The sequence below is a fragment of the Puma concolor genome, chromosome A2 (genome assembly GCF_028749965.1).
Source record: "Puma concolor isolate L17-30 chromosome A2, mPumCon1.1.hap2, whole genome shotgun sequence".
Lineage (NCBI taxonomy): Eukaryota > Metazoa > Chordata > Mammalia > Carnivora > Felidae > Puma > Puma concolor.
Genome location: NC_141668.1, coordinates 165345807 through 165373531, shown reverse-complemented (window position 1 = coordinate 165373531; position 27725 = coordinate 165345807). Strand labels below are relative to the sequence as shown.

The 27725-nt window shown below is 48.4% G+C and overlaps 1 protein-coding gene across 4 annotated transcripts in view; it reads right to left on the bottom strand.

Moving 5' to 3' along the window:
• The window catches only part of MUC16 (mucin 16, cell surface associated), a 98374-nt gene that overhangs the window by 27556 nt on the left and 43093 nt on the right, over positions 1 to 27725 (bottom strand). For all 4 annotated transcript variants that reach the window (XM_086681294.1, XM_086681293.1, XM_086681292.1 and 1 more), the window contains 26 exons: positions 25916 to 26088; positions 23028 to 23063; positions 22757 to 22822; positions 21975 to 22099; positions 21811 to 21878; positions 20383 to 20555; positions 18388 to 18423; positions 18078 to 18143; positions 14960 to 15084; positions 14798 to 14865; positions 11631 to 11803; positions 10978 to 11013; positions 10710 to 10775; positions 9680 to 9801; positions 9256 to 9323; positions 7242 to 7414; positions 6873 to 6908; positions 6580 to 6642; positions 4948 to 5072; positions 4667 to 4734; positions 2409 to 2581; positions 2246 to 2281; positions 1657 to 1781; positions 1165 to 1232; positions 393 to 565; positions 241 to 276 (listed from right to left, as the gene is read on the bottom strand). In XM_086681294.1, coding sequence (XP_086537420.1) covers positions 241 to 276; positions 393 to 565; positions 1165 to 1232; positions 1657 to 1781; positions 2246 to 2281; positions 2409 to 2581; positions 4667 to 4734; positions 4948 to 5072; positions 6580 to 6642; positions 6873 to 6908; positions 7242 to 7414; positions 9256 to 9323; positions 9680 to 9801; positions 10710 to 10775; positions 10978 to 11013; positions 11631 to 11803; positions 14798 to 14865; positions 14960 to 15084; positions 18078 to 18143; positions 18388 to 18423; positions 20383 to 20555; positions 21811 to 21878; positions 21975 to 22099; positions 22757 to 22822; positions 23028 to 23063; positions 25916 to 26088 — 2477 coding nt within the window. The remainder of the gene's footprint in view (positions 1 to 240; positions 277 to 392; positions 566 to 1164; positions 1233 to 1656; positions 1782 to 2245; positions 2282 to 2408; positions 2582 to 4666; positions 4735 to 4947; positions 5073 to 6579; positions 6643 to 6872; positions 6909 to 7241; positions 7415 to 9255; positions 9324 to 9679; positions 9802 to 10709; positions 10776 to 10977; positions 11014 to 11630; positions 11804 to 14797; positions 14866 to 14959; positions 15085 to 18077; positions 18144 to 18387; positions 18424 to 20382; positions 20556 to 21810; positions 21879 to 21974; positions 22100 to 22756; positions 22823 to 23027; positions 23064 to 25915; positions 26089 to 27725) is intronic.

Below are 27725 nucleotides of genomic sequence, written 5' to 3'. Positions count from 1 at the left end.
GAGAGTCTGTCATCCCGGAAGCTGGGAGCAGACAGGTGCTCGGGGTGGGGACCTCATCATCCTGCAGATGCCAGGGACCGGGGGCCTGTGTCTGGGGCTCTAATGGGCATGGATCCCCATTCACCCGAGGCTGGGGTGGAGCAGGGATGCGGAGGGCAGGCGGTGGGCTCCTGGCCTCTTCTGTTCTAAGGGCAGGGACTCACGTGCTTGCAGGGACTTCTGAAGCCTCTGAATACTCACTGCTGGGGGTGGTGGCCTGCGTCTGGTGGGTGAAACCTGCACAGGTCGAGGGAGAAACGGTGAGGAGGGGGAGGAGTGAGGGAAAGGGAGGAATGGATGGAGAGGAGGATGTGGGGCCTGGAGAAGTGCAGACACGGGTGGTAGCCCCTCACCATTGATGTAGAGACTGTTGGGATCCAGGGTGTAGGGACCCAGCCTGGTGACACCATGGGTCAGCTGGCTCAGCTCCTGGTACAACCTCTCTCTGTCCAGCCCAGGGCCCATGGGGTCAGGGCGGTGGGTGCAGACGGCATCCACTCCAGTGGCTGCCCCATCCTTCTCGGGCCTGGGGAGGGCGGGTAGAGGTAACAATTGATGCAGTCCCCAGGCAGGGCTCCTGGGACCCCTGGGGCGGGCCAGGAAGGGGCCAGGGGAAGCGAGGAAGCTGGAACCCACCTCTGGCCAGCCTGGGACCATGCACACTGTCAATGGGTGGGAGGATTTTTATTAAATTGCAAGTCTGAAACCTGCAGCCTCACGGCATGGGGACGGGAGGGCTTCTACTTGAGACAGGCGGAGAGCTGGGATTGGGGATTAAAGCAAGTGGAAAAGGCATGCTTGTCTTGAGAGGAATCCTGGGGATAGAACTGAAAACCTCAAGGAAGTACCCTCTTTGGTCAAATGGAGGCAGGAGGAAATTCAGAAGGATGACCAGACTAGGGTCCCCATCCTACTGAGGGACTCTGCAGAATCTGGGAACAGTTTGGTGGTGGTGGGGGAGGGGGGGAGGGAGGCGGTTACAATCAGAAGAGGCCTTGATCCTGGAGCCAGTACCTCCTGAATTCCACCTCTGCTGAGGACAGAGAGGGCAGGAAGGAAGCAGAGGGAACTCCTAGGGTCTGAAAGCGCTTAAGGCAGCCCTGGCCAGGGATTGTAAGGTCTCACCTGAGCAAGGTCAGTCTGCAGCCTGAGTACAGGGGGCCCACACTGGTGTTCTGGAACAAGGGTCCGAGCTGTGGGTGAGGGCAAGGAAACTTAATAGATGACCTTGGGGCACCTGGGTGGCTCAGTCAGTTGAGCGTCCGACTTCGGCTCAGGTCATGATCTCACGGCTCTCGTGAGTTCCAGCCCCGCGTCAGGCTCTGTGCTGCCAGCTCAGAGCCTGGAGCCTTCTTCGAATTCTGTGTCTCCTTCTCTCTCTGCCCCTACCCCACTTGTGCTCTGTCTCTCAAAAATAGATAAATGTAAAAAAAATATTAAAAAAACATAGATGATCTGTGATGCAGGGGCACGATGGGTATCGGTGGGTGGGGCAAGAGTGAGGTGGGAGGGGCTAGCTCCCGGAGGATGGGGCAGGAGTGGGTGGGGCTGGCACCAGAATGCAGGATGGAGACTAGGTGGGCGGGGCTGGCAGGGTGAGGTGGGCGTGGCTCTCACCTGGCGCTGCAGGGACCTCTCCGTGGTGTTAAATTTCAAGGATCCAGGAGGCTGCATGTCCTCAGCGTAGGGTAGGTTGGTGATAGTGAAGTTGAGGGTGAAAGGCACAAGGGGATGTCCCGTGGCTGCAGCAGGGGAGGGAGAGGAGAGGCCAGGCTGTCAGGCCCGGGATGGATACGCGGCAGGGCCTGGGAATAGCAGCCGTCTCACTGGGGACTGTAGCAGGGGCTGAGGATCCTTGGGGACCTAATCTCAGAACCACCGGTGTGGACACGAGACCATCACATGATGCAGGCGAAGGTGGGCGTGATTTGCAGGAGACAGTTTACCACCTGACATTCTTATTTACTCAAGCCCACGTTCAGGTACTTCCTTCCGTCCGCCCGACCACCCCCACGTGGTGGCCATTTCTCTGTGTCCAGCCAACAGCACAGAGGTGACGCACAGCTGAGTCTTACTGCAATGACTTCCCAGCCTGTGTCCCTGATCTCTTTCTTCCCTCCCTGACAGCTGGAGGTGTGAGCCGGGGCCCGCCGCCTCCTTCCCTGGTGGTGGCGGGGGGAGCTCCTGAAGTCCCCTGAGTACTCACCACTGGGGGCGGTTACTGGTGTCTGGTGGGTGTAGCCTGCGGAGAGAGGGCGACAGAGAGGGGAGGTGTTGAGGTGGAGCAGGACTAAAGAAGCCCCGGGGGTTGGGGTGGGGGGGAAACGTGAGCTTGACAGCTCAGCCGAGGGCAGGTGGCCGATACTCACCACTGACACAGAGACTGTCCTGCTCCAGGGTGTAGGGGCCCAGCCAGGTGATACCACGGGTCAGCCGGCTCAGCTCCCAGTACAGCTTCTCTCTATCCAGCCCGCGGCCCGCAGGGTCGGGGCGGTAGGAGCAGATTGTGTTCACCCTGGTGGCTGCTCCAGCCTTCTCGGGCCTGGGGAGGGCAGGACACAGCGGTGCAGAAGGTTAGGGTCCATCTGCAGAGGGCCCCTGAGGGCTACCATTATGGGGGCACCAGGGGGAAAGCCAGGAAGCGGTGCGGTTCCTGTCGACAGGCCCCGAGATGCTCGTCATCCACCACTGAGGGAATTTGCTCCACATGCTGAAAATGGTTCCTTCCGGGGCCGCCTCCTGAGACCGGGCCCCTCTGTGTTTTATGATGCACCATCGCCACACTGCCGAGTCTCACTCAAAATGGGAATCTGCCTTTGTTGGGAATCTGCTGAAATCCTTCCGGCTCCCTACTGCCTGTGGATGAAGCCCCACTGTGCTGTCCCAACATGCACATCACGACATTCACGGCCACCCCGCGCCTCCCCCCTTGTGGGTGAGAATGTCTGCTCTGCATGCTGGCTACCTTAGGCTCTCAGCTGTGGCTCCCTCTCCCTCAACCACTCCTCCTGGCCCGGAGCCATGTCTCCTGGCCACCGAGTCCTCCTCTCCAGGTACGAGCTGCCACTTCAGTTCCTCCTGGACCCACTACACTTCCCATCTCTCGGCACTGCAACAGTCTCTCCGGGCCTCAGTTTCTCATCTATAAAATGGGTGTTAATCATGGTACCCAGGTATGTTTCGTGAGGATTAAGTCTGTTGATGTAAGTATAATGCTTACAACGGTATCTGGTACATCCCTAAGTGCTAGGGGAGTATCTGCCACTATTGTTTTATTCACCATTAATTATGTGTTTTTATATCATTAATCACATAATTCACATATAATAATTACATATAATTAATTTCTGTGCATATGTTTGCATATAATTAATGTGGTACCCTCTTTTTGATGGCAGAGTCAATGCTTTGGCCTCCATGGAGATTTCAGAGCTCAGCATGGAGCTTGGACACAGTACATGCTCAAGCAATGCTTGTGAATGCAAAGAAAATTTGTAGAATGCCAGGGCAGTGGTAGGAGGGCACTTCTGCTGTGGGTGCATCAGTACCCTGGGCTAGACCCCAAGAAAGAGGGCCTCATTCCATCCTGCTCTATCCTAGCACCGCAGGGAGGGAATCCTTTCTCAAATTCTATTTTTGGAGCCATGGAGATATCCTGGGGAGATGCCCACCAAGGCTGAACCCTCCAGGGGACCTCGGAATGGAGAGGGCCCCCTCATGCTCAGAAGCCCCATCACTCAGTGAAAGGCGGCTGAGTTGCACATGTCTGCACTGGAAGGGAGCAGGGAATTGAAGGCGGGGATTATAGGGAAGGGAAGGGAACCCATGGTTCTTCCCAAAGAAAAGAAGCAAAGCAAGCTTAGTGGGAACAGGTATGGACTCTGAGGAGGCTGGGCTTGAGTCCTGGCCCCACCACTTGACAGCCACTGGCTCTGAGAAGGCTCCTTAGCTTTTTTGTGCCTTGATGATTTCCCATCTATAAAATAGGGGTAATAGTAGTGACATTAAGAGAGTCCAGGGAGATGATGGACAGGAAGCATCTCGCCCAGTGACTCTAACCTGGGGCGCTCTGGATCAGGAGCCATTTGGCAATGCCTGGTGACAGATTTGATCGTCACTACTTTGGGGTGGGGATACTATAGGCATCTATCGAGTAGTCAAGATGCTGCTAACTAGCCTACAGTGCAGAGGACAGCCAGCCATGACAAGGACTCTCTGGCCCAGAATGTCAGTAGTGACCATACACCAAGAACTCCAATGTCTGACTAAGTATTTGCTGTGTGTCAGCCTTCAGAAATATTTGCATGTAGTGTGGACATGGTAGACTGGGGATCATAGCCTTTGTGAAGGATCAGGGATGGGTCCTTTATGAAGGAATTCGGTTCCAGCAACTTTCCAGCTGCTATGATTTGTCATTTTGTTCCCATTAAATATTGCATGGGAGATTTGAGACTCAGGAGGATGGAAAGGTCTGGAGCAGGACCTGGGGGCCAGCAGCCCAAGGGACAGTGGTTACCCCAGGTTGGGAGCTGGAAAGGGCTGAGGCCAAAGTGAGGAGTGAGCCCTGGAGGACTGTGGTAAGAATCTCCACTGTGCCTCACTGGGCCATCTTCTCTGGGGGTCCCACCTGAGCGAGGTCAGTCTGCAGCCAGAGTAGAGGGGGCCGACACTGGTGTTCTTGAATAAGGGTCTGAGCTGTTGAAGGAGAGGGAGGTGAGCGGAAGGTCTGAGCTTGACGAGGGCAGGGTTGGGGCAAGCTGGGTGGGGACAGCAGCCATTGGGGGACAGGGAGAGGTGGGTGGGGCACGAGGGAGGTAGGCGGGACATGGGAGAGGTAGGTGGGGCTGGGGTCAGTGGGTAGGCGGGCATCAGCAAGTGGTACAGGAATGAGGTGGGCGGGGCTCTCACCAGGCTCTGCAAGACCTTCTCTATTTCGTTGAACTTGGCTGACCCCATAAACTGCATGCTCTCTGTGTAGCGCAGGTTGGTGATGGTGAAGTTGAGGGTGAATGGAACCAGGTCAGGGCCGGAGACTGCAGTGAGGTTGGGAGAAAAGTCATGCCCTGAGCCACTGTCTAAGCTGGGTTTAGGGATGGTGGGGTAGAGTCTGGATCCACATCCCTGGTGCCCAGTATATTCACATCTAGTTCAAGAGCTCAGAACATCTTCTCCCCAAATGGGAGACTTTATTTTGTTATTCTACTAATAGTAATGATGTTAATAATCACAACAAAAATAACAGCAATCATGAGAGCTGATGTTTGGTAAGAGCTTCCTCTATGCTCAGAACTTTCCATCCAGTATCTCATGTAGTCCTCAAACAAACCCTGGAAGTGAATCCTTTTACTTAGTCCCAGTTGACAGAGGATGAAAACAAGTTTCAGAGAAGTTAAGTCACTTCCCCAAAGCCACACAGCTATTTTAGGACAGAAGCCCAAATTCTAGAGCTTGAATGACTTAAACATGAGTCCTGCCCATCTGCTGGTTGTGTGACCTCAGAAAAACACTCAGCCCCGCAAGAACCAGTCTATGCCTCTCTCAAACAGAGAAAGAGCAGCGTCCATCCGCTGGGGTCGAAGATAATACACGTAAAGCAGAGTCTGCATGATGTGACAAACGAGCTGTGAATGGTGCTGTCACTGCTTTGTAGACATTGTTGCTGTTGCTACTTACATCTGCTTTCTCTGCTTTCGTCTCTGCCCTTTGGGAATTAGTCCTGGATTTGCCCATGACTATTTCCATTCTACTCTAGCAGGAGGTAAAGCTTTGAGAGTTGTTCCAGAATGTACCACTGCATCTAATCTCACTAACCGACCCCCCATGGGTCCCCTAAGGCCAACATGGTCACAGGTTGGTCCCTGGCAGGTCACCTGAGGCAGATTGTAAAAGTGACCACAGATTCTACACCCTTGCAGTGTGGTGTGGCAGCCCCTTCTGCCAAGAGCCTATTTCTTGACTTTTGGCCGTGACTTGCTTTGGCCAATGGGATGGCCTCTCTTGCTTCTAGGAAGTCTGTGATCACCATATGAGGAAGCCACAACTAGTCTATGGGATGATGAGAGGCCACATGAAGGGAACTGAGGCACCCCAGCCATCCGTCAGTTATCTTCCAGAAGCAGAGTCACCTAGCTTACGGGCAGGTGACTACAGACACATAAGGGAGCCTGGTTCAGACCCAAGGAACTGTCCAGCTGACCTATATACTAGAGAGCAGAGCAGTATGTGATTGTTTTAATCCAGTAAATTTGAGGGTCATTTGTTATGCAGTAAAACCTAGCTGATACAACACCTTCACAGAAAGCAGAGGGGATTAAAAGGCGTCACTGCTTTAGCCTGGGATTGAAAACCCAGAGTTACAGAGCTATCCAAACCTAGGGATGGAGTTGGACTGGTCTGTTACAAAGGCATGGTCCCCAAAAATCATCCTCCCCACACTGTCCCCTTGTTGTGACCTGCCTGCACATACCTTTTGCCCTTCTCATTGCTAAGCACAGAGGCACGTGGGTGGGAAGGAAGGAGACATGGAGAAAAGGCTCTTACCTGTAGAGCTGGAGAAGGAGATTGGAGCTACTGAGGTTCCTGAGGGTGTAGAAATCACAGGAACTGAGAAGCAAACAGCATAAATAAGAAAGATGCAGCCTTATAACCTTGGAGATGCCGAAGACAGGGGCCCTTGATACCCAGCCCGAGTCACAGAAGGTAGAGGTAGGGGTATGGGGGTGACCAGGCCCCTCAAGGCTTCCTTCCTCCATGAGGCCCTGGGCTAGGGTAGAGGGAGCAGCTGTTCCCACAAGATGTGGGGGCATAGAGCCATGTAGGGTTTGAGCACTTACCACTGGGGATGGGGGTCAGTGGTGATCTGGTGTAACCTGCAGAGAGTGGATAAGAGAGAGGTGGGATGTTTGAAAAGTTTAAGCAAAGGATGAAGGGGCTGGGCCACTGCTGGAAGGACAGATTCCATCAGGAGGTCTTGTCCCTTCCAGACAGTGGGTAGTGCCTCCTATAACCTTTCTGTGACTCTCCACCTCCCTGTGTGTGATGTAGCCCTTGGTGGGGAAGGAGGATCTCACAAGGAAAAGAAGAATGAGGACAAAAGCGTCTAGAGGCAGACAGGGATGTATCCTCTGTCCAGAGCTCAGGGCACCAACAGAATAATCCATCTGGGGTACAGGAGGAGACCCCTGTCACCACCAGATGCTCACCGTTGACAAAGAGACGGTCCCTGTCCAGGATGTAGGAACCGAGCTGGGTGACACCATGGGTCTGGCGGCTCAGTTCCCAGTAGAGGCGCTCCCTGTCCAGCTGGAGACCCGAAGGGCCAGGTCGGTAGGTGCAGACAGCGTCAACTCCAGTGGCTGTTCCACCCCTTTCAGGCCTGGGGAGAGAAGGACCTGGGCATGGGTATGGGACAGAGCGGCATCCCGGGCAGGACATCATTCTGTCAGCCCGCTTGTATGTGAATGCTTGCTTCCCTGTTTTTTGTTGTCCAGACAGGAGCTGCTCCTAAGAGGAGGGGCATCTTTACACAACAAAGGACCAGAGTGGGTGTTTTAGAGTCAGATGACCATCGGTTCAAACCTTGGCTCCGTCACTTGTTGAATAATCCACATAAGTGGGTCTAACTCGGTTCTCCCATCTTTGCAGTGTGGATAATGCTCTAACCCTTTTGTTAGAATGTCATGGTGTTTGGGGGGTACCTGGGAGGCTCAGTTGGTTAAGCACTCAACTTCCGCTCAGATCATGATCTCATGGTTCATGAGTTCAAGTCCCGCATCGGGCTCTGTGCTCACAGCTTAGAGCCTGGAGCCTGCTTCAAATTCTGGGTCTCCCTCTCTCTCTGCCCCTCCACTTGGGCTCTCTCTCTCTCTCTCTCTCTCAAAAATAAATAAAAACATTTAAAAATATCATTTCAGAATGTCATGGGGTTTGGAAATGATACTAATATCTAGCTTTGGTGCCAGATACTCTTTAATTAATTGTTTAATTGTTTAACAAATATTCATAGAACCAAGCATTTACAGTCCCTAGCACTGGATAGCAGCTCTGAGCACTGGATTCTGCTCTGAGCAGTTGATCCAACCCAACTTTTGGACCTGAGCATCTGAGCATGAGATGCTGCCTAGCAAAGACCCCCTACCCACCGTCCACCTGCTTCTTGTATTCCCAGCTCCCTGGCAAAGGAAGCAGGAAAAATTAACCCTGAAGGACAGGTAGCACTGCCAGATTACTGGGGAGGGACAGAGTATCCCTTGCACCTCAACAGGATGGAAGTGACCTGGAGCCAAGCTGCTTCTAGCTCTGGTCTCCTAGAAACTTGATAAAGGTGCAATGTCACTCGTGTTTCCCAGTGATGCTGCTTATGGTGAAAATGACCCCTTGTTGACGGCCTGCATCTTTTCTGGGAGGGCCGAAAATGGACAACAATACCTGACGGGAAGCTATCGCTTTGGGCTTCCTTAGGCGTGGTAAACCTCTTAACGTGTCAGGACTGTTACAAGAGATACTGGTTACCTTTTGGGACATGGAACATGTAAGCCAGAGTGGCCCCATCTCCTATCCACTGAAGTTACGTTTCTTTGCACATTAACCGGCATCTGGATTCCAAAAGAATAGTCCTTGGACTTCTAAGAAGGTTCTTAGAAAAAAGAAACGTCCGATGCTTGCCGTGCTGGCATGCCATTTCTTGTCTGAGTGTGACCTGTTCGGATCTTGCAAGTTTGATGATTGGATTGGATTTAAGATGACCTAGAGAGAGCTGGCACCAGAGCTGGGAACTGTGTGAGACATGCAAGGTGCCTGGATGCAACATTTAAGGGAGTGCTTGCTCTCAGGGGCTGTGCAGACACAGGGTGAGCACCTGAGGGGGAGCGCCTCCTTAAATTTTGTGCCCTTGGCACCTACTTCCCTCCCCAGGCCAGGCCCTGGCCAGCCCAACCAGCCCATCCCTTACTATGCCTCCTAAGGCAAGACAAAGAAGTGGTCTCAGGGGCGCCTGGGTGGCTCAGTCCGACTTTGGCTCAGGTCATGATCTCACAGTTCATGGGTTCGAGCCCCATATGGGACTCTGTGCTGACCGATCGGAGCCTGGAGCCTGCTTTGGATACTGTGTCTCCCTCTCTCTGCCCCTAACCCACTCGCATTCTGTCCCTGTCCCTTTCAAAAATAAACATTAAAACAATGTTTTTAAAAATTAAAAAAAAAAAGAAGAGGTCTCACCTTAGTGAGGTCACTCTGCAGCCAATGTAGAGCGGACCAATGCTGCTGTTGGCAAACAAGGGCTTGAGCTGGGAAGGAGGAAGAGGGTGAATGAAAAATAGACGTAAAAGCAACCGTCATTTTAAAACACCATATTCAAAAATAAAACAGCAGCTCCCCAGTCATCTCGATACAACACTTAATTCTCAGAAGAACCCTTTGGGATCAATGCTTTTATGATCTTAGTTTTACAGAGGAGGAAATGGTACCAGAAGGCAAGATCACTACTCCGAAGGCACATCACTTCTCCATGGCAGATCCAAGTTTTGAACCTAGAAACTGTCTTCCCCTCCAGCCGTCCGTATCCTCCAGAAGTATAGGAAGGAGACTAAAAGAGGGTGGGGAGGACGTTGGAAGAGAGGGATGGGTTTCAGGGCGTTCTCACCAGGCGTTGTAGAGCTGACTCTGTGGAGTTAAACTTTGCCGAGCTCGGCTGCATGTCCTTCATGTAGTGCAGGTTGATGATGGTAAAGTTCAGGGTGAAGGGCACTGGGGCAGGACCAGCAGCTGCAGTGGGGAAGGAGGAGAAGAGGCTATGCACTGAGTCAGGTCTGGACCAGCTGTAAGGCAATGGGCCACTGGGACACACGACCCTAGCCTGCTCAGAGGACTCTATCATCTTGGAGATGCCAGGGAGAGACTACCCTCACCTGGGATGTTTTTGGGTATCGTTCTCTGTTCATCTGAGGCTGGGGATGGGGTGGGGGTAGGGAGCGGAGGCAGTGGTATGTTCTATTTCATGTGGTCCCGGCTTTGGCCACCTACGGAAACTGAAGATGGTGGTGTCTGGGCGTTTCCTAATGAGCCAGAGCTGGTGCCTGCCTGTCAGCAACTAGGGTATTTGTTCTTTCCCCTTTTATTGACCACAGTCACTTATTTGCTGCTCTGTAGACCTTTTTTTAAAAATATAATTTATTGTCAAATTGGCTTCCATACAACACCCAGTGCTCATCCCAACAAGTGCCCTCCTTGATGCCCATCACCCACTTTCCCCTCTCCCCCACCCCTCCTCAACCCTCAGTTTGTTCTCTGTATTTAAGAGTCTCTTATGGTTTGCCTCCCTCCCTCTCTGTTTGTAACTACTTTTTTTCCCCTCTTCCCTTCCCCCATTAGCTCCTAGGGTATTGCTAGGACCAAACTCAAGATTTTTCATATCCAATTGTTTTAAACATAGCCCAAACAGGCAGATTTCAGCCACTTTGAGCCTGCCTGCTTCGCGCACCCCCATGAAACCGCACCCAACAACGTAGAGCTGTAAAAAGACCAACCCTGTGGCTACAAAGGGCCTAGCCACTAGCTGCCCATCAGAGCTATCTAACCCAGAGACTCCCCACCAGGCTGGTGAGTGACGTGAGGTAGACTGAGAACGCCTTCTCTGACCACTCTCCTCCCCTGGGAGGAGAGAAGTAACCTACCTGTGGAGCTGGAGAAGTGGGCTGGCACCATCGAGGTCCCTGGGAAGTGCACAGGAGTCACAGGAGCTAAGGATGAATAGTCTGGAGTAAGAAGGGGACTCAGAGTAGGGAGTTTTTCCTGTCCAGCTAGAGCCACTGAATGTAGGAGGAACTGGGTAAGACCGTCAGGTCTCCCAGCCACTTCTCTTCCCCAGGCCCTGGGGCAGGGGATCAGTGGCTGTCCACCAGGGGTCCACAGCATGTAGTCATCAGGGCTTTGGGTACTCACCACTGGGTGTGGGGGCTGAGGTCCAGTGGGTGTAACCTGAAATGAGAAAAGGAGACAGAACTGGGATGCAAGCAGGAAAGAGAGGTCCATGATATAGCCCAAAGCCCACCAGTCCCTACCCCCAACTAAGACTTCAAGTCTATGCAGTTCAACAATTGTGATTCAGGGGTAACTTTACCTTGTTTCTAAAAGGCTGAGAAATCAGAGACCTGGTCCCCTGTCTTCATGAACTTGCAATTTATTTGGGAAGACAAATACACTAACATTTCTAGAAATGGGGTTATCAACTGTGCTTTTCAGGCTCCAGAGGGGATTTTGAGATAGACGCTGACAGGGACAGAGATGGCCAGATCTTTGAATAGCCATTGACTTCAGCCAGAGAGATATCCTCTTTTATCAGTCTGGATAAAGACTTTGTGGCCCAGACAAGTATATAAATCACAGCCCTGAAATGCAGGGCTGCAAAGAGAAAAAAAGGATTTGCAAACTGGAGGGCCTATGGGGGTCCTTGACTCATTAAGGGATATCACGCAGGTGGAGAATAACACATAGGGTGGGTTCTATGATGAACTGGAGAGTTCACATCCCTTGCGGGCGGGCGGTGGGGGGCAGATTCTTAGCTTTAACTTGTGGTTACAAAAAAGGTTGCTCACCATTGACATAGAGGCTGTTCTTGTCCAGGGTGAAGGAGCCCAGCTGGGTGACACCATGGGTCTGATGGCTCAGCTCCCAGTACAGCTTCTCCCTGTCTAGCTTAGGACCCATGGGGTCAGGATGGTGAGTACAGACAGCATCAACTCCAGTGGCTGTTCCCTTTTTCTCAGGCCTGGGCAGGGAAAGACACAGGAAAGGGGAGGTGGGGACTCCAGGTAGGAGCCCGGGAAAGCCCTACTGAAGGAGGGACAGAGAAAGCAGAAGGGCTAGTGGACAACCTGGAACAGCCTTGGTGCTGGGTGAGGGCTGGAAATGATTAGGACAACCAAGGTCCTTGAGCACAGAGGATATGCAGCATCTCCAAATACTGATGCCTTGTGCTGAGCTTTAAAACGGAGCTAGAGTATATTATTCTAAGTGAAACAAGTCAGTCAGAGAAAAACAAATATCATATGATTTCACTCATATGTGGAAGTTAAGTAACAAAATAGATGAACATAGGGGAAAGAGAGCAAAAATAAGATAAAAACAGGGAGGGAGGCAAACCATAAGAGACTTTTTAAAAAATGTTTTTATTTATTTTTGAGACACAGAAAGACAGAGCATGAGCAGGGGAGGGGCAGAGAGAGAGGGAGACAGAATCTGAAGCAGGCTCCAGGCTCTGAGCTATCAGCACAGAGCCTCACATGGGGCTTGAACTCACGGACTGTGAGATCACGACCTGAGCTGAAGTCAGCCGCTTAACCGACTGAGCCACCCAGGCACCTCCAGAGACTCTTAAATACAGAGAACAAACTGAGGGCTGCTGGAGGGAGGTGAGTGGGGGATAGGCTAAATGGGTGATGGGCATTAAGGAGGGCGCTTGTTGGGATGAGCACTGGGTGTTGTATGTAAGTGATGAATCACTGAGTTTTATTCTTGAAACAGATGCTAACAACAGATGCATGATGGAGAGGACTTAGACAAAGTAAGAAAAGGCAATATCAAATTGCTTAAACCCCAGCTCTGCTGCTCAGTTGCTGGCTGACTCTGAGTAAGTCTCTCAACCTGTCTGTAGCTCATTGTTTTTTTCATCCATCAAATGAGGTAATAGGACAGACCCTACAGCACTTAGCACTAGTAAATGCTCAGTAGAAGACAGCCATTTTTATTAGGCATTAATAGGGCCAAAGTTCTTGGTGTGAATGGACCTTGCAGTGAGAGAGACTGAGCCTTTTCAAAGAAACAGTGAGGTCAGCAGGCAGCCTTGGGTGGAGAGGGGCATGAGGCTGTGTGGTATCTGAGAGCCAGAGAAATCTCAAGGCCAGCGGAAAGGGGAAGACATAGCATTGTGGCTGGAGGACAGTGATGTCTTTGGAGCTGAGGGCATTCCATCCTCAGACAAAAGGTCAGTGATTGGGAGATCTCACACAAAGAGTAAGGTGAGCCAAGTGCACATGTGGGGGCTCCCACATGCTAGAGTTATTCTCAGTACCTAGGTCTAGGCAAGGTCACGAATAATTTACTGTGTGTTCTTTATATGTTAGTTCCTTTGCTAACTAAGCACCTTTCATTTTAATCCTCAGTATGCTCACACAAATTCTTTCCTTCAGTCAGAAGTGGAGTCTGTTTCGGGGTGCCTGGGTGGCTCAGTCAGTTAAGTGTCTGACTTCAGCTCAGGTCATGATCTTGCAGGTTGATCTTATGGAGTTCAAGCCCCGCGTTGGGCTCTGTGCTGACAGCTCAGACCCTGGAGCCTGCTGCTTCAGATTCTGTGTCTCCCTCTCTCTCTGTCCCTTCCCTGATCACACTCTATCTCTGTCTCTGTCAAAAATAAATAAACATTAAGAAAAAAAAAAGAAGCAAAAAGATTCCATCTCTTGAATCTGGGCGTGGCCATAGAACTGGAATTGGCCAATGCACGTTCACAAATGTGATACAAGCAATGGCTTGGAAGGCACGTGTGCAGTAGGGCTTGCCATTTCTTGCTGCTCTTGGAACTCTGAGCGTGTGAATGAGCCCAAGCTAGCCTTCTGGAGGATGAGACAATGTGGAGGAGAACCAAGGTATCCCAGACAGCAGCTGACTGCAGACACAGGAATGAGCCTCATCTGACATCAGCTGAGCCAACCCAGGCAGGAGAATCTTCCAGCAGAATCATGGGCTAACTTTGTTGTACAAGAAAGCAAATTGAGATACTTCAGCTGACAGGTGAGAAGGTAGAGGCACAGAGATGTTAAGTAACTTGTTCAGGTCACACAGCCTTGAAGTAGGAGAGGTAGGCCTGTCAGACTCTAAATAAAACTGCATAGGGGCACCTGGGTGGCTAAGTTGGTTAAGCATCCCGACTCTTGGTTTCGGCTCAGGTCATGATCTCATGGTTTCAGGAGTTTGAGCCTCGTGTTGAGCTCTGTGGTCATAGTGTGGAGCCCACTTGGGATTTCCTCTCTCTCTCTCTGTCTCCCCCCACCCCACCTTTTCTTCTCATGCTGTCTCTGTCTCTGCCTCTCTCAAAATAAATAAATAAACTTAAAAAAAACCCACTATATAACCACTGTACTTTACTACTCAGTGATCCCAAGTCCACCTCTGAGAGGTCAGAAAGCAGGATTTGGTCACTGCTGGGGGACAGTAGAAGTGAGCGCTGGCTAGGTGTTACAGGAAGGCCAATCATTATCAAAAATGTGACATAAGCAGGAGAGAGAATTATGCATCCCCTAGAGCAAGGTTTCTCAACCTTGGCACTGTGCACATTTCGAGTCAGATCGTTCGTGGCCCTGAGAGACCATCCTCTGCATTGTAGGATATTTAGCAGCATCCCTGGCCTCACTCACTAGATGTCAGTAGCAACTCCCACCCTTGAGTTTTGACAACAAAAAATGTCTCCAGACATTGCCAAATAACCCCTGGGAGGGAAATCATTCTTGGTTGAAAACTATGGCTCCGTTGTGATAAAGCCAGCACGACTGACCAGTTGTTTTCTTGATGAGTTCCAGAAGAAAGATCTTTCGGAAAAGTTCAACCTTGTCACCTGGGAAGGGAAGTCCAAGAGGATTCTGCATTTTCTGGTTAGGAATGCAATGTGAGACAGACCGGCAGTTGGTGGTCAGCTGTTCTGGGATGATGGTCCAGCTCGTGGTCCCTCTGCCCCTGCACATGGCCTGCATGTGAACTCTGGAGTTCTCACCTGAGCAAGGTCAATCTGCAGCCATAATAGAGGGGCCCAATGCTGCTGTTCTGGAACAAGGGTTTGAGCTGGGGATGAAAGACATGGAAGTAAGAGGATGGGCTGAGGGGCTGGGAAGGACAAAAGTAGGCACTGGAGGGCACGCGTTGGAGGGGCTCTCACCAGACGATTCAAGATCCTCTCTACAGAGTTGAATAGCTCAGATCCTGGGGGCCCCATGCCCTCTGTGTAGCGCAGGTTGGTGATGGTGAAGTTGAGGGTGAAGGGCACCAGAGACAGGCTCACACCTGCAGCCAGAAAGGGCGAGAGGGGCTCCATTATGATTCTCTGGTGGGGATGGCTGTAGGTGGCAGATCCAAGAGTGGCCACCGTATCTGTGTCACCCTTGCATCCAGCCACACTTGGCCTCCAACCTGGACGGATTATTTTAGCTGGAAAAAGAACCTCAACTCTTCAGCCCAGTGTGTCTAAAGAAAAACAGTTGGTGGACATTTGGGTAGGAGGAAAAGAAGCAAAATCACTCTGTTGCCCCCTGGGGTGGAGGTCTCCCATTGTCTTCTGACGTCACCACGAGAGAACTTGCAACCGCTGAGTGGGCCTGTCTATTCCCCCTGAGAGTGACTCCTGTCTCAGTTTCACTAAACCGTCTTTGAAGAGTGGATTTTACATGGACTGACCACATCTCCTATTTTTCCCTGAACAGTCATGTGGCTTGCATGTAAATATTAATTAGAACCCTCCCTCTCTTTGTCAAAAGTGTCCCATAAGACAAACACAAACGCAAACACAAAAACACTGTATGGTCATCCTGGGGTTAGGGTGTGAAGAATCGAATGCCAGAGGTCTGAACTGGGTGACAGTACCCTTTACAGATTTCATCTGAGGAGCACCAACTGGGGGCCAGTCTTTGTACTGGGCATTTCATTTCTGGCATCTCAGCTTACCCTGACCACAATCCTCAGAGTCAAGTATTACCAGTTCCATTTTACAGTCTGGGAAACTGAGGCTCAGAGAAAGTAAATTTTGCCCAAGTCCCACAAATGAACAGCACAGCTACAATACCTTTTTTTTTTAATTAAAAAAAATTTTTAATGTTTATTATTTTTGAGAGAGACAGAGACAGAGAGCAAACAGGGAAGGGGCAGAGAGAAGGAGACACAATATCCGAAGCAGGCTCCAGGCTCTGAGCTGTCAGCACAGAGCCCGACGCGGGGCTCGAATTCACAGACTGCGAGATCATGACCTGAGCTGTAGTCGGCTGCCTAACCGACTGAGCCACCCAGGCGCCCCTACAATACCTTTTTAACTCAAAAGTAGATATCTTTCTGTTTGTACAGCCATGCTTATAGCAGCATTATTCACAATAGGTGAATATTATTCACAGAATATTAGAATTTTATGCTGACAGCTCAGAGCCTGCAGCCTGCTTCAGATTCTGTGTCTCCTTCTCTCTCTGCTCCTCCCCCACTCACACTCTGTCTCTCTCTCTCAAAAATAAATAAAAATGTTTAAAAAAACTGAAAAAAAATGACATCTTGCCATTTGCAACAACATGGATGGAGCTAGAGTATATCATGCTAAGCAAAATAAGTCAGAGAAAGACAAATACCATATGATTTCACTCATACGTACCATTTAAGAAACAACACAAATGAGCGAAAGGGAAAAAAAGAGAGAGAGAGAGAGATAGAGAGAGAGAGAGAGAGAGAGAGAGAGACCAGGCAGGAACAGACTCTTAACTATAGAGAACAGACTGATGGCTGGCAGAGGGGAGGTGGGCGGGGAGATGGGTTAAATGGGTGATGGGGATTAGCGAGGGCATTTGCTGAGATGAGCTCCGGGTGTTGTACGAAGTGCCGAATCACTAAATTGTACACCTGAAAGTACTCCCACACTGTATGTTAACTGGAATCCAAATAAACAACAAAAAGAAAAGAAAACCTGCAGTAGACGAAGCTACAGTAATCAAGACAGTGAGGTACTGCATTAGGACGGACAGGTAGATCAATGGGATGTCATTGAAAGTCTAGAAGCAAAGCCTCACATTTATGGTGAATTGATTTTCAACCAGGGCACCTGTATAATTTAATGGAGAAAGGAAATTTTTTAAATAAATGGTACTGGCATAACTGGGGAAAAAAAGCAATCGGAGCTAAAACTTGCCCCAATTTCTTGAAAACATACATTTTCAGATTCAGGACGCTTCAAAAATCCCCAATAGTATAAACTCAAAGAAAAACCATGTTCCGATACATCATTATCAAACTTCTGGATACCAAAGATGAAGAAGAAATCTTGAATGCATCTACAGAAAAAATGACATCATCAGTCATGGAATGACTTGGTCTGTAGCACATGCCAGGCTTGTAGGAGCTAAGCCTGTTACAGAAATGGTTGAGTTGATCAGGGTGAACAGTAGGGACTGGAGAATGCACATTCTGTCTAAAGCTTGAGAAAAGTTTGCAGTGTCTCGACTCATAAAACCCAGAATTCCAGAAGACAGAATTCAAATTACAACTCACCGGCTTGTATCCCATAACTCTAGATGCACACGGCAGGATTAAAGGTCGGGGATGCCCTGTCTTGGTCATGACATAAGTGTGAAAACTACCTATAGACTCAAATTTTAAAATAAATCTTAAGGGTCGGAGTAAGACAAGTTTCCCGACATAAATCAAGCCCTTGTTTCAGGTTCCTGGAGACTCAAGAGCCCTTAGACCCACATCTGGGTCAGATGAGGAGACAGAGCAAGAATCGAGTCCAGGACTAAGATCCTGAATGATTTTCTGGACGTTCAAATAAAATCCACAAATGTGGACATACGCAAGATTGCTACATTCATTCATCCAAGCAGTCAATCAGTATAAAGTGAGTGCAGACTAGGTGCTCAGCTCCAAGGTGACAAATACATAAATACTGAATAAAGCAAATAGCAGTAGATTCCATCAGAAAATACTCATGGTTGTGGATAGTGAAAACCTGTGGTCCAGGTGTGTATTCAGATGTGCTACTTCCTATAAGAGGGTCTAGGAAGGTCTTTCAAAGAAGGTGAGATTGAGCTGGGATCTGAAAAGCAATGAGGTGCCAGGTGTAGTGGATCTCCAGGAAGAGCTGATATAAAGTCCAGAGGTTAGGACACTAGAGAACAGACAGTGTCTGATGTGGCCAAAGTTTGGAGAGTGAGGGAGGGAGTGAGTAGGACATTCTGAGGGTGGGTGGTCCACAGGAACCAGACTGTGTGGAGTTGAAGTTTTATGGGTCCCAGAGAGTAGGCTCCTACCTGTAGAGCTGAGGATGGGGGGCTGAGATGTGGAAGATTCTGGAGAGAATGTAGAAGTCACTGGAGCTGAGAAAAAAAAGAACAGGGGAAAAATTATAAAGTCCCATCCTGAATGAATGGGGGACTAAAGATATTCATTAGAATTTGGTCTTCTGTCTTGACTCAGAGCGAGACCCTGGGTGGGTTAGGGGCTCTTCTGAGTCTGTAGCTAGACGCTTAGGGCAGGAGAATTGGCAGCTTGTCTCCAGAAGAATGTGTTTTGGGGAATAAGGGTCCAGTGGGCATTGAAATTTCGGTCTTGAATACTCACTGCTGGTGGTAGGGTTCCAGTACCGGTGGTTATAACCTGCAGAAAGGAGTAAAGGACTGTTACAATGGGTAAGAGCTAAGGAAGGGGTAGACAGTAGACCCAGAGATGAACTTCATTAGCAAACTTGCTGTGATTTATAAATGAACAATAATGGCTCCTACATTTCATTCAGTGCCCTCATGTGGCTTATCCCTTGAAAATGGTGATGAACATCGTTCCCATTATTATTGCCAAAATAAAAATACAATAATAATAACTGCCCCTGTTTATTGGGAATGTACTATGCACCAGAAATAATACTAAACAGTACATTACAAGGTAATGTAATTACAAACAAGAGTGTTCCAAGGCTTATCCACAACTTTATCCTTGCTCTCTCAGCTTCTCTCCCTTCACAAAATTCTATGATAGTACGACTTTATCTTTCTAGCTTAGTTTCTGGGGGGGGGGGGGGGGGGTTGGTGGTGTTTAAGTGACAAAATTGTGGCCATTACAGAGAGCGGTCTATGGAAGCAAGATGGAGGAGACGGAAGGTACATGTGGTTTGGAATATTAGAGAAACTTTGGGAATGGGCTAGGATAATGAACGTGAGAAGAGACTTGGAGGTCAGATGGATGGCATAAAAATTGGAGTCTGAAAGGAATTGGGGAGAAGAGAATTTTTCATCAGTGTTTCTCTGGGTCATGATCATCTCCTTGGATGTTCTGTGAGGGGTGGGAGTCATTTTGGACCCAGAGGAGCCCCATGATTTACTTGGGTTATTCCTGTGAACTGTCTCATTTGACCATCAGGAAAATCCTGCATGGTATATATGTTTATTCCATTCTGTAAGTGGGACATTAAAGCCCAGACGGGTTGCATGGCTTGCCCAGCATCACATAAAACAGAGATCTGTCCCTTGCCAATCACTGTCAACCACTGTTTTAAGGAAATATCCAAGCTGATATAGAGGGGACATAACTAACCAAGCATTAGGTTAGATTGTTAGGCTAGAGATCAGTTATGCCCCTTCCTATCCTGAGATTTGAGGCTTTCTCTATCTGGATGGTCTGTGGTGTTGTCTTGTAGTTAGGAACTTGGAGTTTAGATTCAATCTCCAGTTTGTTTGAGTCTTGACCCTGTCAGGCATGATGGCTGGATTATCTTGGGGAAATGACTTCCTGTCTGAAAGCATGATGGCTGTCTCCATAAAAATGACTGTAACAACTCACAGGGTTTTGAGTAAGATCAATGTGAGATAATACCTATAAAAGACTTTATCACAATTCCTGGCACATAAGAACCTTTTGATAAGAGTTAGCCGCAATTGTACTTATTATTCTCAGCATTAGCATTGCTGTTAGGGGCATTGTTGCTAATGGTGTTGTGTAAGTAGATATTATTCATGGACTATTTGCTAAGTGTGATGTTATCTCATGAAGACTGTGTCATACTGACTGGTCTGTGGGCACTTAGTAAATTGGTCATCATTGTGAGAGAATGAAATGGGGTGAAGGCTGAAATGGTCACCTGCTGCCCATTTGGAAAATTTAACCACACAGTTCTTTATCACCCACTTCTTTTCCTAGAGTCTGCATGTTGGTCTCTTATGGGAAGCAGTGAAAATGAGGAAGAAAAAATGTTATTCCAGGAGGTGAAAAGGGAAAGGAAATCAGCTTCCCATGATGCATTAGGCATTCAAAAATGAGTCTCCAAGGAAATGCTAGGTTTGCATTGGAACCATCAATTTGTATACAGCAATTTCTCAAACTCAGCATTATTGACATTTTGGTCTAGATAATTCTTCATGGTGGAGGGCTGCTCTGTGCACTGTAGGATGTTTAGCAGCACCCTGGCCTCTACCTACTAGATGTCATTAGTACCGCTCCAGGTATGATGTGAAATATCTCCAGACATGCCAAATGTCCCATGGAGAGCAGAATCGCCCCAGTTGAGGAGCACTGGTAGAGAGAAACATGGGGGTGGGAGATCCCAACTACAGCACAGACACTCACCATTGACATAGAGACTGTCTCTGTCCAGGGTGTAGGTGCCCAGCCAGGTGACACCGCGGGTCAGCTGACTCAGCTCCTGGTACAATTCTTCTCTGTTCAGCCCAGGGCCCATGGGGTCAGGATGATAAGTGCAGATCACGTCCACTCCTGTTGCTGTTCCACCCTTCTCAGTCCTAGGGCGGTAGGGACGTAGGAATAGGGACATCCTGAGATGTGGGAGAGTTACATACTTTGTTCACCTCTTGCCTTCAGCCTGCCCCACCCCCAGCCTTGGCCTTATGACATTTCTCTTTACCGGGTCTTGTCTGGTTTCTCACACACATTCTTTTCTGGGACCTTCTCATCCAGGTATCTTCCTACTCCTTAAAGTGGTTAATCTCCAAGGCTTCATCCTCAGCCAACTTCTATTCTTTTGGACTCATTCTTCTTGAGTCATATGGTTCATACTCATTGGTTCAGCTATCAGCTTTATTCTCATGGGATCCAATCTTACTCTCTGGCCAAGACCCCTCTCCTGAGCTCTGTGCCATGTCACCAACAGCCCCAAGGATGTCCTTCAGACTTATTATATTCCATTTGTCCCAGATTAAGTTTATTAATTCCCCCTAAAGACACAGAGTCTCCTCCTTCTGCCATGTTTCCATATTGGGGCCAGAACCAAACATGTGGGAGGCATCCTGGACCTCCCCTGTCCTTGGTCCCCCCATCCAAGCAACATCTAGGTGAGCCCAACATCTCACTGATTTCCCCACCTCCTGTCCCATTATCACATCAAATTTTCCCATACCCATATCTACCTGTGTACTACTTAAAATAAATGACATTACAGCAAGGTTCTTCTTAAAACTCCATGAATCCCTGCCTGATCTGAGATATGCCAACCCTTGAAATACTTCTGCCAAAATGTCTTCTGGCAATTCTTTTGGCTAATGCTCATTCAGCTCAGGCATCACCTTCTCCAGACTGCTTCCACTCAACTCCCCCACATTCAGCTAAAATTCCATCTTCCAGGCTCCTATGGCTTCCATGTAGTGCTTTATCATTGTACTAATCCTGTTACTATTATGTTTAAGTTCATATGGCTGCCCTCCTCTCCATACTGTGGGTACCTTGAGGGAAGAGTCCATGACTCAATCTCTAGGTGCCCTTAGCACCTGTCACAGGGCATGGCCTGAGGTACCTCATTTCATTTCTGACCAGTCAGTGTGAATGCTCCATGGCTCTTCTTATCCAAGTAACTTAAGACCTTTATTGGACAGCCACCTCTTTCAGGAAGTCCTCTCCGATACACTCAGCCAGAGGGGATGCCTTCCATCTGAATTCTTGGAATTCCATTTGAAGCCATTTATGCGTCTTCTAGTTGCCATGTTTAGGTCCTCACCGCCAGGTGAACTTGCCTGTAACCGTTGTGAGGGAGGGGAGTCTCACCTGAGCAAGGTCAGTCTGCAGCCAGAGTACCGTGGGCCAATACTGGTGTTCTTGAACAAGGGACCAAGCTGGGGAGGAAGGAGAGAGAGGTGAGCATGAGGGGCTGAGGTCACTGGGTGGGGTAAGGACAAGGCAGGCCAGGGGAGGCATTGTGGGGCTCTTACCAGGCGATTCAGGGCCCTCTCAGTGGAGTTGAACTTCATGGAGCCTGGGTGCCTCATGTCTGGGGTGCAGAGCAGGTTGGTGATGGTGAAGTTGAGGGTGAATGGCACCAGGGCTGGGCCCACAACTGCAGCCGGAGGGAAGGAGAGAGAGGAGACCTATCACAGTTATAGGCCTGAGCTATACATTAGGGGGAAGGGACTAGTGCCATCTCTGTCCATAGTATCCCGTAGGTGAGGCCTGAGATATCCCATCTGGGATACCTCCCTCCTCGGCCAGCCAAGGGAGGACCTCCATGTTAGATGTGTCCTGTCAGCTCAAAAGGAAACCTCAATCTTCTCATCCCAGAGTGTCCCCAAAGGCTGACCTGTCACAGACATTTTGGTGGCAAGAGGAGGCACCAAGACCTTTTGTGCTCAGATCATGGGCCACAAATTTCTTGAGAAGTCAAGAAAGCCAAACGGTAGTAATTTCCATGAAGGAAACGATCATAGAGATAGAGATTAGATCCCACCTGTGTGTGGGATATGGGGACATGATGCTACTTTATAGGAGGAAGTCTGAGCAAAAGCCAGCTGAGCTGAATCTGGAGGACAATGGGAAATCAGGAACAGAGCTGAGTCCCCATTACATAAGAGCAAAGGCGCTGAGGATGGGAGGATGTTTGGTCCCTGAAACAGAAACAAGGCTGGTATGGCCAGAGATGGGGGAGCACAGGAGACAGGCTGGAGATCAGCCAGAATGGGAGTTGAAGTTTCATGGGACTCAGAGATCAGACTCCTACCTGTAGAGCTGGGGGTGGGGGGCAGAGATATCGACGGTCCTGGAGAAAATGTGGAGGTCACCAGAGCTGAAAGAAAACACAACATCAACATAAATCATGAATCAGTAAGAGGACAGGGCTGTTGATGGGAACTTGTGTCTCTAATTGGTGGTCTGGAGCTGCTCTGGGGCTGAGAATCTGGGAGTGGGATACGTGGGTACTCTCCCTTGGGAATGGGTGCAGGGAAGAAGTGTCCCAGGGACGCAGGGACATCTGGGCCCTTGTGACTTACTGCTGGTGGTGGGGGTCCAGTACTGATGGTTATAACCTGCAGAGAGAGCCAGAGAGGAAGAGGAAGTCAATGGGAGGAGGTGGAGAAAAGGGTGAGGGGTAGGACTTGAAACATGGACACAGACCCTTCTCCAGTGCTTTCTCTGAGACTCATCAAAGATAATGATGGCTGCTCTTTATGAGTTAACTGCCTGGTACTCCAATGCTCAGGACTGTTTCATCCTCTGTATCATTAACCACAAAGACCACAATAATCAAAATACCCCCCACCTTGTTGGGGGTTCATGAGGTGCCGGAAGCAACAGCAACCTCATCAGATGAGTCATAGGAACAACAGCTTTATGTGTTTCCAGCCTTATGTGTGTTTTCTCCACCAATTAAATATAACTTTGTCCTTGATCTCTGAGTTTTTCCTACTTCTCCGGTTTTCAGAAACAGCTTGATTTTTGACACAGTTCCTGGATTTCTGTAATGTTGAACGAGGGAGAGAGTGAGATAGACACAGACTGGGGAGTCAACCAGAAAGCATCAAGTTGGAGAATAAGAGGGAGTGGGGAAAAGAGGGTTTGAATAAGTATGGTTCTGGGTCATAGACTGGATCCTCTCTGAGGCTTGGTAAGCAATGCAAGTAAAACTTAGACTTATTTTATATCTGATGGTCTGACTAGGTTTCTTGAAATGAAACTCTTCTCTGAGACTAGACCCAGTAGAGGGAGCCCTGTGCTTTACTTACATTACTCAGGTTTTATCCCAGTTGACCTTTACAATAAGCTTAGGTGAGGGTTTTAAAAATTCCATGCTAAGAACAGACACTTCAGGGCCATAGGGGGAGCAAAAAAACAGGACCAGCACTTAAAGAAAGACCTGTAAATCACCCAAACCCACACTGTCAACTACAACTTTAAGTAACTCTCAAAGACTATTGAAATACAATACAGATTTTAATCCAGATAGAAAGAAAATGTCAAAGGCAATCCATAGGGGACATGATTGAGCTTTAGTTTAAATTGTGTTAGAGGCTCCTTGATATGCCTTCCCATCCTGAGATTTGAGGCTTGTTCTAGCTGGGTTAGTCTGCAGTGTAGCCTTGTAGTTGGGGTCCCTTCTGGGGGCCTTAGAGCCAATTTAGGGTTTGCGTCATGATGTTACCATTTATATAAGGTTTCTGATCTTGGGATAAATAGATGTCCTTCCTTGATCCTTGTTTGCTCCTCTGTAAAATGTACATAATGCCTCACAGAGTGCTGGACAGGATTAGTAAGACACAATATACACAATGTTCCAGATCACAGGCATCCCTCAATAAATATTAGCCTTTAGTGCAGGCGTTACTGTGGGTTTTGTTGCTAAGAACGTTGATGCAGAGGGATTTATTGCTAAAAACATTGCTAACAGCTTTATTGTTTGCTTCTCAGGTGGGTTGTAGTTCTGCCTGGCCCCTGGAGGATGAGTAAAGGGCCACAAGCTGTTATAACAAAGAGAAGAAAGTGGATCAGTCCCCACTTTGGGAACTCGTTGCCTGTTGGGGAGGAGTTAACGTCAGCAGCCACTGCGGGCTTGCTTTGTCCTCTTCCTTCTCTGACGTTGGGTTTCTGTGAAAGGTCACTGCAATGAGAGACTATGGAGAGAGCCTTTATTTCCAGACCTTGGAAGTTGTTCTGTGAGCATAAGGTGTTGTAAGTTTGAATCACTATACTGTACATCTGAAACGAATGTAACACTATAATGTTAACTAACTGGAAATAAAATAAAAACTTAAATTAGGAGCACCTGGGTGGCTCAGTTGGCTAAGCATCCGACTTTGGCTCAGGTCATGATCTCGTGGTTCCTGGGTTCGAGCCCCGCGTCAGGCTCTGTGCTGACAGCTCAGAGCCTGGACCCTGCTTCGGATTCTGTGTTTCCCTCTCTCTCCATCCCTCCCCTGATCATACTCGGTCTCTCCCTCTCAAAAATAAATAAACTTAAAAAAATTTTTTTAATAAAAACTTAAATTAAAAACATAAAAACAAATAATAGTAGGACTTAGAGAAGAATTAAACGAACATGGATGTTCACGCTGCTGATATTGGAGAGGCTCCGTTTATGCAACCAGAAGACTGTAGAGTGGTGACAGGTTTATCAGCATTCACAAGAAAATCTGTGACAGAAAAGGTGAGAATATCTAAAGGAGGTAGCATCCACAGACAAAAGTTCACATTAATGAAATTTTCAGAGATAAATTACCACACTGAAAGCACACAGGGCAAAATGCTGGAATCTGATGGAAACTTAGAAAGCGATATGACAGTTCACCCTGGTACAGAAAAAGATGTGCTCTGTATTATAAATGATGTGATGAGAAAAAGGCAAATGCAGGTCCTAAGAATTTTCCAAAAGAAAAAAAAAAACGTTTTGTTCTCAAAGTTTCTCATGTTAAAAAAATTTTTTTAATGTTTATTTGCTTTTGAGAGAGAGGGGGGCGGGAGGGGCAGAGAGAGAGGGAGACACAGATCCAAAGGAGGCTCCAGGCTCTGAGCTGTCAGCACAAAGCCTGACACGGGGCTCAAACTCATGAACCGTGAGATCATGACCTGAGCCGAAGTCAGATGCCCAACCGACTGAGCCACCCTGGCGCCCCAAAGTTTCTAATATTTAAAATGACAGGTTATTAAATATTAGTTTTACGGAAAAAAAAAAGAAGAAGAAGAAGAAAGGAGGAAAGGAAAGAAGGAAATAAGGAAGGGAGGGAGGGAGGGAAGAAAGCTCTGTAGGTGTTCTGAGGAAAGAGAATTCCCCCATGGAAATTCTAGGTTGGCCCAGAACTATGAACCTGGGTACTGAGAAATTGCACTGCAAGGAGACCCCATCTGGGACTCAGGAGGAGACCCCAACAGCAGTAGAGGTTCTCACCGTTGACACAGAGACTGTTCCTGTCCAGAGTGTAGGGGCCCAGCTGAGTGATGCCATGGGTCTGCTGGCTTAGCTCCTGGTAGAGCCGCTCTCTGTCCAGCCTGAAGCCGGTGGGATCTGGGCGGTAGGTACAGACTGCATCTATCCTGGTGCTTGTCCCATCCTTCTCAGCCCTGTGGAAGGAAGGGCACGGGAATAGGGACATGCAAAGACACTTGAGAGTTGGCTACTCTTGACAGCTCCTTCCTTCAATTGTACCCCTTGATGTTTATGTTAGCACTCTTCTCTGGGTTTCATCTACTTTCTCAAACACATCTTCTTCTGTCTCATATGGGGACCACCTCACCTTCTGAAATGTACTGTTCTCCAGGGCTGCTCCATACCTAGTCTTCTGCTTTTGCTCCCCAATCTTTTCTTTACTGGTTCATGCTCATTGTTTCAACTACCAGCAGCCAGTACAGTCCCTGTCCACTCAAGAAGGTAAGTACAGGTGACATCCCCTCCAGTAAGAGCTGAGTCCTGCTTGGGCCATGGGATTGGGGGTGTGGAGCTCCCAGGGAGGAAATGAGAATCCTGAACCCAGGCAGCATGACTGAAGACCTTGGAGGAGGTGAGTGAGTCACCTCTGTGTCTGGCTGTGACTCTGTCTTAACAGCCATCATGGAGCCTGAAGGGAAGACTTTGTTTCAAGTTGGTGAGCCCCAAGGCTGAGGCCAACCCCTTGGGAACACCTTTGGAGCAGACAACCAAATTTTGAGGAAAACAAAAACAGAGAAAATGACATAAGAGGTAATAAGGGGCAATGTGGTTCAAAAATACTTTTGTCCTGAATTTAAGCTGAATATATAGTGATTCATCTAGACTGGGGGCTTTACAAGAAGAGAGATCCCCTCTCTTCCTTGTCTGGGAGTTCTCGCTATTGCCCACGCTAGTCAAAGCATTCCCATTGGATGCTCATTTAGGGTAGGACAGTGGTTCTCAAAGTGTGGCTCAGGGACTCCTGGGCTTCCCAAACTCTTACAGGGAGCCCACCAAGTAAAAATATTTTCGTATTCATACCAAGACGTTATTTTCACTTTTATTCTCTTAGGAGTACACAGTGAAATTTTTTTCCCAGAGGCTATGAGATGAAATATTGTAAAAGATTAAATGCAGAAGCAGAGGAGGGCCTGGCTGGCTTTGTCAGAAGAGTATATGAGTCTTGATCTCGGGGTCATGGATTCAAGCCCTGTGTTGGGTGTACCAATTACTAAAATAAATAAATAAACTTTAAAAAATGCAGAAGCAGACAGCCTACTGTCTTTTACTAAAACAAGCATCAAAAATATCTACAAAAATGTAAACAATGGTCCTCTCCTTGTTATGCTTTTTTGGGGGGCAAGGGGAGAGGGGAAACATGGCTATTATTCATAAAAATAATGTTATTTGTGTTAACACATAATAGGTTTGTTATTTTAAATAAATGAATGTATTAATATAGTGTTTGTCTTAATTTTGGATCCAGTAAATACGGGCAGATACAACCCCCAAGCCCAAAGGCTCTTTGGAGTTCTGAGTACTTTTAAGGATGTAGGTTGTTGAGCCCAATGACCTTGAACACTGCTGTCTCGTGGTTAAAGGGAGAGACTCAAGAACTGGAGCCTCTGGGTTCAAATCCTGGCTCCTCTCAAGTACTTGACTACTCTGAGCCTCAGTGTTCTCTTCTGCAATGTGGGATAATAATCGTGTTGTAAAGATGAGATGAACGAAAACATGTACCTCACGTAGATTCTCGGTGGCATGTTGTATGGGCAATATCATCTTATTGATG